We start from the raw sequence: 12,027 nt of genomic DNA on the forward strand, positions 1-12,027 counted from the left end.
ATTGTTCTCCTTCGTTTTGTACATACCTTTTTTGGGGGGGCAAAGAAAAAGAAGGTATTGGAACCGGAGAATAAACGTTTTGCGGTGCTGCAAATGCTTGCATTTGATGCGGTACTTGGATTGTTTTGTCACGGGTTACCGGCATGCAATGCGCGAAAGTCACGTGGTCTGTCAATCTTTATTGCTTCAGCTGCTAGCAGATTGCTCACATCACCCATAGTTTGCATGGAATTTGCCAACATTTGCAGTTTCACTGCTGCTCAGCGGAGCAGTTGGCAAGTGTTTGCAGAGATCTTTCATGCAAACTTTGGGTGCCTGCTTGTAACCAAACCAATTACAAAGCATATGCATCCCTGCATATACAAGTTTCACCTAGCAACTGCCAGCAACCTCGGGCAACCAGTCACCAAGATATACACACTTTTTTAGTGACCTATAGTTGACCTGTACAAGGCCATGCTTGGGTCACTAGCAATCAATTTCCTACCCAGCACCCACCCACCAACCTGTACAATAAAGCAGTTTTACCCGGTGACCGGTGGTTGATGTGGTGTGACTAAGATCTTAGGCCATTATTAGACTCTCCCTCTTCGTGATTCTGCACATGGCTATGTTACCTAACTTTGGTCATCTGGGCCCGTATCCCTATAGAATCTTTGTGCAAAAAGTGGCTCTTAGCGGCCAAATTCTAAGAAAATTCTCAGAGTCATGACGTTTTCTTAGAATTTCCCCTAAAAGTGACACGACAATCCCAGTTAATATAAAAGCTATTCCTCAAGATTCCTAGTGCTTAAAAGGGCTCCTAAGGCGAGATCTGCTAAGAGCATGGAAGAGGACTTTTAGTGGCTTAGGAGTTCCCCTAAGCAGCTGCACAAAATGGCCAACAGAAGAGGCAGGAGAGATACCTTTATGTTCGTTCACCAACTGGGCCAGCAACAAACCTTGCTCCTCAATCCAGTTCGGCTTGAGAGTCCTTTTTCTCTCCATTTTCTGTGTTTGTAGGATATTTGTTAACAAGCCTTTATAAATAGACCAGCCAGCAATCACAGACATTGATAAAAGCTGAGCCGTGTAACGTTGTGATTTCTACTTCATTAGGGACAGGCCCTTGAGATAGGCCATCTTGTTTTCAGTGGGGTCCATATGGGAGTGAAAGTACAAAATATGCCAGCTAGGATATTGATATGAGCAAATAAGACACGAATCATTATTTGAACAGGGTGTAATGAGTTTAAGTTTTCACATATTTTAGATTCTAATGTTAGGCTATAACCCCTACAGCTTACTATTCATTTTCCAGATATTTTTTTGAATGTGAAATATTATTTACAATTACAGTCAGCATAAGATTAGAGTGTATACTTATGTTTATTGATTTGAGGGTACATCCTTTGTTCATTCTCACCAAAAGCTCATTTCCATCAAACTTGTAGGATCAACCAATCACGGCTTTTGGAATGATGACTCATACCTAGCAACGGGGTCAACCACACCTCCTCACTAAGATAGGATTTTCCATCCATTCCTTGCTCAGAGTTCACTGAAAATGTTCTGGAATCACTTCTAAGCTAAAACTCCTGGCAAGGAATTTTTAGGTTAAGTTAGGAGCTCTCTGAGAGGATTCTCAGAATCTTTAGGGATACGGGCCCTGATGTTGAGTAGGAGAATCCATGCAGATGTCCACCATGTTCAGTTTTCGTGACCATATAGACTTGTCTGTGGAGAATTTTATTTATACTTCAAGAGTTCAAGATTCACTGGATCGCCAGCTATCCCTGTCTGTGTCTCCAACTGTGTATAAACGAGCTCTCACCTGATGACTTCAAACCTCACACTCTCTACCAAATATAGTCATTTCTGGCTCAGTAAAACCAACATGATGGAGGCCAAAATGCCTCCATCATGTTGGCATGTTTCATGTTCATAACTCATTCTTTGCCAACTTATTCTTTTCAGACCATCTTCGGTGAGGCTAAGTTGCCAAAATCAAAAGTATTGTTGTTTTTTATGTAATGTCAAAGTGCCAGAGGTGGTATTGGATTTCATAACTTTGAGTTTCATGTTGTACACATTGTAAATTACTTGAGGCAGTGTCTAGATTCTTGTCTAGCCGGAGGATTGGTTCCCCTCTTATATCGGTCTATTAAATTTGAGAAGCATAATTGCAAAAACAGACTTTAAAGCAGCAGAAAATAGAACCTCCTTCACCTAAATTCTTCTAAAACATATCTAATGTTTCTCCTCCGTCTTCCTACTGCTCCATCTATCCCTTAATTTCCTCTGATCTCACTTTATTTCATTCTTGAGTGAGTCAAGTCTTGTTGGCAAAACAAAGGCAACCACAAGCCTGATTAACTTTTAGTTGTGACTGAAGTCCACCTATCCCACCAGGCACGTCCCAAGCTATCATTAAGGATTCTTTCTTTGCCTTTGAAACTATTTAATCAGTTGAAATTTGGGATGTACGAGACGGCGAAGCCTGCAGACAAAAATTCCCTCTGCTGACTCATTCAGCCAGTTCGTCCATCAGCTGTGTATACTTCTCATGTAGTCTGGCTTTTGCTGATTGAAGATGACTGCCTGTGCAAACACTTTTATCCACATGAATGAAAGCAGGCATTTCACAGTCACCGCAGTCTGGCTACTGTGCAGTCAGACACACTGAACCACAAAGGCTACATTAGGAAAAAAATACACTCAGATTCATCATCCATCATCCTTCATCATTCGTGTGAGCACCAGAAAGGAAAAAGGGGTTTGTGTTGAACGTTATCAGGCAAAACACTGAATCTCTGCCAGCTTCACTGTTTACCAAAATGACCAGCTGACAGTATAAATTCCTATTTTGTCCACAGGGGGCAATGTGACGAGGGATAAGTAAGACAAGTGCATCAAAAGGGGGGAAATCCAACTCGCTGACCCCCAAACAAACACCTGGAGAGCCTGCAGCAACACCACATGAATACTTCAGTCACTTCGGATTTCACTTTTATCCTTCTGACTAACCAATGCCAGCAACTTTAGTCAGTTAAACATCACTGGTGACTAACTTACTTGGCTGCAGGGTGCAAGGTGTAGGTACTGTTATAACCTGAATACATGGGTGGAGACAGTTTAAGGTGCTTAGTAATGATGTTCATATTATATGATTTCAGAATGGAAGGTCTTCACCTTTGCTTTCCACTCGCTTCTTTCAAAAAGTCAGGGTCAAGGATTTAACTTTAATTGATAGGACACAATCTAAAAAAACTAAAAGATAAAAATATTGGATCTCGATTGCATGCAGTAGTGAAACTGTAAAACTTGTGAAAAAGTGAGGCACAAACCAGAAACGGAGACCATTCACCTTCAAAGTAAAAGCTGTGACTTTTTAAATAGCGTTGGTTACAGTCTAACAACTTTTACGTTTAAGGCGAAGGTTTACCATTTCTGTTTTTAGTCTTATTTACTCATTTTCACTACTACTCTGCAAAGTCAGTGTCTTGCATGCAAACTCCAGATGACTGCCGCAATCTGCTAGCAACCAAAGCAATCGTAGGGAGGTTTTTAGTGTAGCAGCCTAAAATAACAAAAATGCCAAAAATATGTAATCACCATTCAAGCATTACATATTTTTCCATAGATACCAGTGGTTGCAGTGAGTTACCAACCAGTCTCTAGGTCTGTGTGATATCTTACAGTGTGCTTTCTCACTTGCATTAAAAAAGCTGTAATAATGAAGCATGTCTGCATTTTCTACTGCCCAGATGATTGTGTTTTAGTGGCTTAGGTTACTGTCTCTCAATAAATCTGTCTCACATTTGGCGCTTTCAATCTAAAATAATTCAGAACAGACAATTAAATGTATTTAAAGCAGCCTTTTAATAAGAATATGATTTTGCATAGCTGCTGTATATACATTTCTACAAACAGGAACTTCTGTCCCATGAGCTCTCCTATCAAGGCTCCAGTGAATCCCCTGATGTGATGAGAGGTGTAGGGTTAACATGCCTAAAGCACTGTGAAAATGCCCTTAAATGGGAAAGTGAATGTGGCACACTGTGTACAAACCTTTTGAGGTTTCTACTTTGTACATATCCCTTCGCCAGCAATTATACAAAACAAGTTTCATGGCTGATTTGGAGAAATGTCCATAAATGGTACAGGGTTCCTGGGAGTCAGGGTCAGGGCTTGATAAAAATGCTGTAGAGAGAATCAAGCTGGTTTCATTCAGCATTTTAATTTGACCGATGCTCTAAAAGAAAAAAAGAAACCCTTGTCCTTGATATTCCTCTCCATCTGATGTTCTGACGCTTCGCCTAGAAAATGTCTCTTCTTTAGGGGTTCAGTCCCTAAATAGACATCCAATAGTAATTTGTGTTCCTTTTGATTTCAATTAGAGTAACCTGTTCTAATAATAATAATAATAATAATAATGATGATAAAACTATAAATGTCACCAAATCAGACAATATTCAAATGAATTGCATCTGTAGCCACTAAGTGGTTAGCCTAGCCTAGCATAAAACCTGGAAGGAGGAGCAAAACAATAAGCATGGCTCATTTCTAAACAAAAACCCCACATCCAAATCTTTAAACTTCACTAAATAGCGTTCAGCTTCAATCCCTCTACAACCAAAAGCAAACCAAATGTCTGTTAGCATCAGATTTTAGACTTTTATGCCCAGCTAAGCTAGTAGCATACCAGTTTTACCTGTGTAGCTTGAAATGACCTTCTGATGTTCTTGTCAGAAAGAAAGCATATATAATTACAAAATCATTTCCATTCATGTCTATAAAAGGGGGAAACTGTACATGATATTGTGTGTAAACGAAGCTCAACATGCTGTATTTCAGGTGGATATAAAGAGATACAGTGGGGTTCTTTTCAGTTACATAAATGAATGTTATGGAAAAAGAAAACTCACCGTTAAAGGCTGAAAATAAGAAAGAATGGACACACGGGAAGGTCTGTGTGGGACTCTTTAGAAAACACTAAAATAAATGCAGGCGCATTTTGCCTACAGGAAGAATGAAGCTATGGTATACACACCCATACCACCTCCTCCATCAGCTAATCCTGAAGCGAGATGGAAGGGTTAAAGTATCACTCTGACACTCCTTGTTTCTCCTTCACCCTATAGCTGTGAGTGAGTGAGTGAGTGAGTGAGTGAGTGAGTGAGTGTGTAAAACAAGGAGAAAGAGGAGAGGCCAGGGTTGGTGGGAAAACAAAAGTTACCTACAGCCCATTAGACTTTGATGGAAAGCAGTAAAATGCAGCCTGAAGCATGAATGGGACAGACGGAGAGGCAGAAGGAGGGAACTGTACTTGTGTAGCCCAAGGACAAACCAGAAAGATACAAACGGTTTTTGATAATAACATATTATATTTACATGCCTGCTCAACATTTGGTGAATTCAACCAGCAATCTGTAATTTTACTCTCAACTCACATTAAGCTCTTATGTACCCACTTCAAACGTGATCAGCCCATTGAAAAGCATTTGTAGGCTTGTCTGTCCCATAGATATGACAGTCAGACGTCTCTCTGTACCCAGTAGTTGTGCAGAAAGGGCCTTACCCAGTTTGATCTTATGTAGATATGAATAACATTGTAGTAAAATCTCAGGTAGCCCTCAAAGTTGAGCTTTCTCATAGATTACAAATACTTTATGCTTGTCTATGTCTTAAACCTAACTGAACAGCAATCATGAGTTCACGAACAATCAGCCCGTCTCCATGGCTTTCCACTAGTCAGCATTAAAAGAGTTGGTGTAGAGACTTCCTGCCTGCTGTCAGTATCTATGGGAGCGATAAGAAACAATAATGGCCAACTTCCTGAGCTGATAACGTTTAAATTGGGTGCTTAATGTGTGTTTGTGGGGCACTTGTTTGCTAAATGGGGGTGGGGGCACTCTCCGAGGTAGCCGAGAATGATTCTCGCTGACATCTGTCACAAGAAAGCTGACATGTAATAAACACATACATAAACAATAGCACCATTATCAGTGATAATCTCGAGAAGATCGCTCACACTGGAACTCTTCTCTTTCCTCCTCCTACCTCCAGCTTCTTCTTCTTTTTTTTAATAAGCCTACAGGGGATTAAAAAAAAACTCTCAAAATGGGGTCGATGTTGCTCGACTCGATTCTGAAACCATCACAGCACAGGAGAAAGGTCCATTCAGTCAGTCACGTGTTCTTTTTTCAATCCATCTCATCCTCAATCATAAATTCTTGAAATGTTAGTGAATCCCCTCCTGATGTTTCCCCGCTTCACTCCTCCACCTTTCACCTTTGCCTACTACAAGATCTTGCTGCACACTTGGCAGCGGCTGACTCTGAAGCGCTCCTGGCCTCCCTTCAGGGTCTCCTTGTCTGGCGAGAAGGTAAACTCATTTTTGGGATCCACGGTTGTCAGCCAGAAGCTGTATTTATTGGCAAAGTAGTGGCAGGTGCCCCTGGCGCCATTGCACTCGATGAACGGAGTTGCCCGGAAGTCCTCCAGACAGGAGCCGGGAGACACCAAGGACTGACCGCCGCCCTCAGCACCAGCTGCTGTGTGCTGTGTCAGAAATGAAAGGACATTTTTTTTATAAATATGACATCTATGAAGACAATTTCAGGCATTTGGCCTCTAAATGTTCTAAAAAGTCTCTAATGAAATGTGCAGTCCTCCACTAAGTTCCTGCATTAAGTATTTTATGTGTATTAGGTAACATAAAAATCAGTTTAATAAATGTAAAGGGACAGTATAAGTGGAAATGTTCCCATCCTGAAATGTTTGTTTTAGGGAAGGAATTATTTTATATTTCGCAGCATACAGAACCAATGGGGAGAAATAATCTCTTTATCTAATTGCTGATCTAAATCTTTTTGGTAGAAGCTGCTATTAACTACGTACCATTAGGAAGGAGTATCCTATCCAGAGACTCCTCCAGCTGGGAGGACAGTTGGGGATTGTCGTATCCTGACTGTGGACTGCCACTGCCTGAGATGGAGCCTCACATACTGAACACCTGTGTTATTCATATAATCAGGGGAAAGCCTCATTAGTTGTATGCACATGTATATGATAGGCAGCTTGACTAAAGTAACACAGTGTACAATACCTGCTGATGTAAGGTCTTATCTCCTCCTTTTCCACGGGCATCATGGGTATGGGTGCGGTCGTGGAGAGCCAGTAGGATTTATCGTTGCGGCTAGCGTAGTAGCAAATCTCGCTGGGCGAGCAGTAGAGGAAGGGGATCGTGTTGAACCTGGGGAGACACGACCCCGGCTGACCTGAAGAGACAAAGGGATGTTTTACACCTTTAATTGTGCCACACAAAGACTGCTATAACTAGCATTTATGGTTCATAAGAGCCTGAGAGTGTTTTCATACCGAGGTCTTGGTTGTGTGCCTTCTCCTGTCCCTCTACATACAGCAGACTGTAGCCCTCCCACAGTTTGGCCATGCCTTGAGGACACATGGGAACCTGGGCGTTCTGGCTGTGCTTAACCAGAGTGTAGCCGATGCTGTGGCTGCGGCCGACGCTGCCGGGAATGCCGGGAGGGCCAATTGTACCAGGTAACCCTGAAGAAGATGGGGGAATGAAAATGAACATGCTAGAAGTGATAAGCTATTAAAAAGTATTATTATTACTACTTTTAAATCTTACAAAATGTTACTGCAACTACTTTTAAAATATAAACACAAATTAAAATCAGTACTGCAGTCTATGAAAAGAGAAATGAGTGTTTGGTCCAAATAAAAACACTAAGAGGTGACTATGGCAAGAATTTAATAAAAAATGGTTTGGTAAGTTGTTTTTTTTTTTGTTTTTTTTTAAACAACAAACTGCAGTAGAAAACTGTTTATTTGTCATCAGCTTATTCAGAACCTGTGGAAAACAAGAAAACGGTCAAAGATAAACAAAAATCCTGACCTTGTGCTCCAGGGGATCCAGGGAAACCAGGAGGTCCGGGATCCCCAAGAGGTCCTTGAAAACCAGGACCTCCAGTCCTGCCCAGTCTACCCGATGGACCAGGGTTACCCACAGTACCTGCAGCAGGAGAATATTTTACACTGCATATCATTCATTTTTCATCTTCTCACTTTATCATTGTTTTTTTTCTCTCTGTACATTAAAACATGCCAGATTAGCTGCATATTATTTATATTGATGTAGGGGGAAATAGATTTAAAAAATCTATATTAAAAACTTTTAACTTCTTTCACTTTGTTTGCATTTGAATGGAAGCAAACCAGCTTATTCTAAGCTGAACAAACAGCTCCTGTTTCCTGCAGGATAAGAAGGATAATGCTCCTCCATCGCCATCTTATTGTGATGGAGGGATTGGTGTGTCCTGGAAGCTATGTTGTTGGTGGCAATTTACCTCAGGTATGTTCTCCCAAAGCAACTTATTCTGGGTGAAAAGGGTAAACTAAGTTTGAATCACGCAAACCATTTGGATCATTGTGCCTTGGCTGGACTGGAGTTAAAAAGGCCCCATGCTTGAGCCAAACCTAGAGGAGGACATTGTCAGCAAGTGAATGGTGGTCAGGGTTTAGCCCATGAGGCCACCCTTCCTGTGGACACATTACTTGCAGGAGGAGTCTGATACAGAGTGGATTAGGCAGTGGTTGAAAGTCTGTGGTTGATGGTCTGATTCCGAGTTGCTAAAACTGACTTTGGGTACATGAAATGTCACTAGCCTGAGCAAGTGCTTAAGGCCAAGAGATACCGGCTTGATATAGTGGAACTTGCCTCAATGCACAGGTTGGGTTCATAAACAGTTTCATGCAGAGTTGTTGTACTTTGCTCCACTCTGCAGCTGCCCTTGGTGAGAGCTATTGGGTATACTTACAATCCCTTGGCTGGGTACATGCACATTGGGAGTTTTCTCTAAAGGACGACAGGGTCGGGGAATGGGACTTGACTGTTGTTTGCGCTTACGTGTCAAATAATAGTTCAGAGTACACAGCCTTCTTGGGTTCCCTGAGTGGGGTGCGGAAAAATACCCCACTTTGTGACTTCATTGTCCTTCTGGGGGACTTTAACACTCAATGACAATGACAGTGTGACCTTGGGAAAGTGTGACTGGGAGAAACAGTTTGTCTGAACCCGAAAGGTGTTCTGTTATTGGATTTCTGCTCTAACGACAGCTTACCCTTACTGAACACCATCTTCGAATGCATGGGAGTCCATTAGTGGACCTGGCACTAGGACTTCCCGGGCCGAAGGTCAATGATCAGCTTTGTAATTGCATAATCAGATATGTCAGATATGCAGCCTTATATTCTGGAGACTCGGGTGAAGAGAGGAGTAGAGCTGTCGTTAGAACAAGCTGGACCAGGTGGCAGGTTGGAATTTTAGACAAGACAGGCACACACAAACAGACAGTGAGGGTGTGCTGGAAACATTTGGCAGAGCCCCTGGTCCCCTTCAAATCCCACCTTCTGTTGGCTTCATCAAGCAATGTCTTCCAACTCGGTCCCGGGCAGTTTATGGCAGAGAGAGACACGGAGAGATGAGAATTAACACCTCAAAGTTCAAGGCCATGGTCCTCAGTTGGAAAAGCGTAGAGTGCCTCTTTGGGGTAGGGGACAAGTTACTTTCCTCTTATATCTCTGGGTCTTGTTCACAAGTGAGGGGAGAGAGGAGCAGGTGGCTGACAGATGGATTCAAGCTGCATCTGCAGTGATGTGAATGCTGCATTGGTCCATCATGATAAAGAGAGAGCTGATTTACTGGTCAATCTACATTCCTACTCTTACTCATGAGTAAGGCCTGGTCAAGAGCTCTGGGTAGTTACTGAAAGAATCAGATCGCAGATACGAGAGGTGGAAATGAGCTTTCTCTCAAGAGTTGTTGGGTTCAGCCTTAGAGACAGGATGAGGAGCTCAGCCACTTGGAAGAGACTTGGAGAAGTCCCTTACTACTCCTTGACATTGAAAGAAGCCAGTTGAGGTAGTTCAGGCATCTGACTAAGGTCCGTCCCAGGTGCTTCCTAGGTGAGGTGTTCTCCGTGAGGGCCCTGACGCAGATTGAGGACATGCTGGAGGGATTACGTATGTTGGCTGGCTTGGGAAAACCTTGATGTACCCACCCAAAAGAGCTGGAAGAAATGACTGAGGAGAAGGAAGTCTGGATGTCTCTGTTATAATGGTGCCCCCATAACTCTGTTCAGGATAAGTGGATGCAGATAGATGGATGCATGCATGCAAAGATGGATGGATATAATTAATAAATTTACACTTTGTTTGTGCCTTCAAACTCACCTTTACGCCCAGGAAAACCAGACTGACCAGGCTCTCCAGGGTTACCAGGGCTTCCTCTTTCACCAGGGACACCCGGATCACCTTGTGGATATGGCCCATTTGGCAGTGGAGCTGGAAATACGATTCCAGGCAAACCTTTCGGACCTGGAAACCCTGGAAGGGAAAGGGTGGAGAAAAAGAGGGATGAAGGAAAGATAAAAGGTAGAAGAAAATTAAGAAGAAATTGTGGGAAAAAGAGTGGGGGAAATTAAAGACTTATGCTGTCCTACCTCTAATTCCTGCCGTTCCTTTGCTTCCAGGAAAACCAGAGTCACCTCTAAAACCCTTGACACCAGGAATTCCAGCAAAACCACCATCACCCTTTTGTCCTGAAGGGCAAATACATAATGTTTCAGTTTATCTTTTTTTTTTTTAATTGAAAACATGTAGGAGCAAACATAGAAATGAAGAAGCAGCATTTTTAGTTCATGCCATGTATTTTAGCCATACTCCACCTTTTAAACCAGGTCTGCCAGGGAATCCAGGGCCTCCAGGTAATCCTGGTTCACCCTTTGTACCAGGGGTCGCTGGGAAGCCTGGCAGACCAGGGTCACCTCTGTCTCCCTGAGCTGTGCCTGGACCAGGTGGGCCGGGAAGACCTGGAGGACCTTGGACACCTGTAAGAAAGAAAAAAGGAGAGGAAGAGAGAAATTCAATTCAAGGAAGGTTGAATAAATTAACGTTAAGGGAAAAAGAAAGAAAACTAAGCATAGAAAAGTATAGGAGAATATAAAGGGAAAAAAGAAAAAATGTGAAAAAAGAAAACAAAATCATCAAAATTGATTAAGGAAATGTATTTACCATACTGTCCATCCAGTCCAGGGAGACCTGCATCTCCTGTAGGTCCAGGAAAGCTTTCTATTGATCTGGGTCCAGGAGGTCCAGGAATACCTGGGCTCCCTTTTAATCCAGAAGGACCTGATATACAGAAAGACAAAAATAATCTATTTCTACATATATTATTGCACATTCAATCTGCACCTTTTTATTTCATTGAAGTCTATTTCACCTGGTTCTCCTCTTTGTCCTTTTTGGCCAGGATACCCTGGAACACCAGGTTGGGAAACACCTCTTTCTCCCTTCAACCCTGGACTACCAGAAGGGCCAGGGCTACCTCCCAGAATTGCACCTAGATTAAAAACAATAAATTTGTTAAATCTTCCATCTTTGCAAGTCTAAAACAATCAGAAGTATTTTGACCCTGATGAAGAGGGTGAAAAGGTTGAGCTTTGCCAAAGCTGTATGCCTCACAGCTTTGAATAATTAGCTTTCCTTTTCTGCAGACACACAAAGGGCTAATATGCAAAACTGCTCATCTTTCCTCAGTTATCGAGCCATAACTACTAGATACATTTCAATTTTTAAACAGTTCAAAAAATTCCCATATGGCCATTGGAACACAGAGCAATTCAGCAGGTTTTTGAGGGGGTCTGAAGCAATGGGATTAGCAAAGTTTTCTCTTTTCCACAATTCCACGATAAGCATGGAGTTCCAAAGGGTTCTGTGCTAGTACTAATTCTATTTACATTATACATGCTTTCCTTCGGGAGTATCATGAGAAGCTACAGCATACATTTTCACTGTGATGCAGATGACACCCAACTTAATCTGTCCATGAAGCCAGATAACACACACCAATTAGTTAAACTGCAGGAATGTCTGAAAGACATAAAGACCTCGATTAACTATAATTTCCTGCTTCCCAATTGCCCCTTTAACCCCAAAGTGAAGCTCTAGGAATTCATC

At 42.1% G+C, this 12,027-nt stretch overlaps 1 protein-coding gene and 1 long non-coding RNA gene across 2 annotated transcripts in view; one reads left to right on the forward strand and one right to left on the reverse strand.

Annotated features, from left to right (window-relative positions):
* Window positions 1-4,922: 4,922 nt before the first annotated feature.
* LOC134624478 (collagen alpha-6(IV) chain-like) overlaps window positions 4,923-12,027 on the reverse strand; it is a 151,513-nt gene continuing 144,408 nt past the window's right edge. The window contains exons 38-47 of the mRNA XM_063469460.1: window positions 11,291-11,410; window positions 11,083-11,199; window positions 10,737-10,898; window positions 10,512-10,610; window positions 10,243-10,395; window positions 7,907-8,023; window positions 7,363-7,554; window positions 7,091-7,262; window positions 6,883-6,997; window positions 4,923-6,543 (exon numbers count right to left, since the gene is read on the reverse strand). Coding sequence (XP_063325530.1) covers window positions 6,283-6,543; window positions 6,883-6,997; window positions 7,091-7,262; window positions 7,363-7,554; window positions 7,907-8,023; window positions 10,243-10,395; window positions 10,512-10,610; window positions 10,737-10,898; window positions 11,083-11,199; window positions 11,291-11,410 — 1,508 coding nt within the window. The 3' untranslated portion in view covers window positions 4,923-6,282. The remainder of the gene's footprint in view (window positions 6,544-6,882; window positions 6,998-7,090; window positions 7,263-7,362; window positions 7,555-7,906; window positions 8,024-10,242; window positions 10,396-10,511; window positions 10,611-10,736; window positions 10,899-11,082; window positions 11,200-11,290; window positions 11,411-12,027) is intronic.
* Window positions 8,121-10,708, forward strand: LOC134624487 (uncharacterized). Its single transcript, XR_010093567.1, has 3 exons — window positions 8,121-8,362; window positions 10,255-10,443; window positions 10,542-10,708. It is a non-coding gene; the product is annotated as an uncharacterized LOC134624487 (long non-coding RNA).

The sequence above is a fragment of the Pelmatolapia mariae genome, linkage group LG3_W, assembly GCF_036321145.2.
Source record: "Pelmatolapia mariae isolate MD_Pm_ZW linkage group LG3_W, Pm_UMD_F_2, whole genome shotgun sequence".
Taxonomy (NCBI): Eukaryota; Metazoa; Chordata; class Actinopteri; order Cichliformes; family Cichlidae; genus Pelmatolapia; species Pelmatolapia mariae.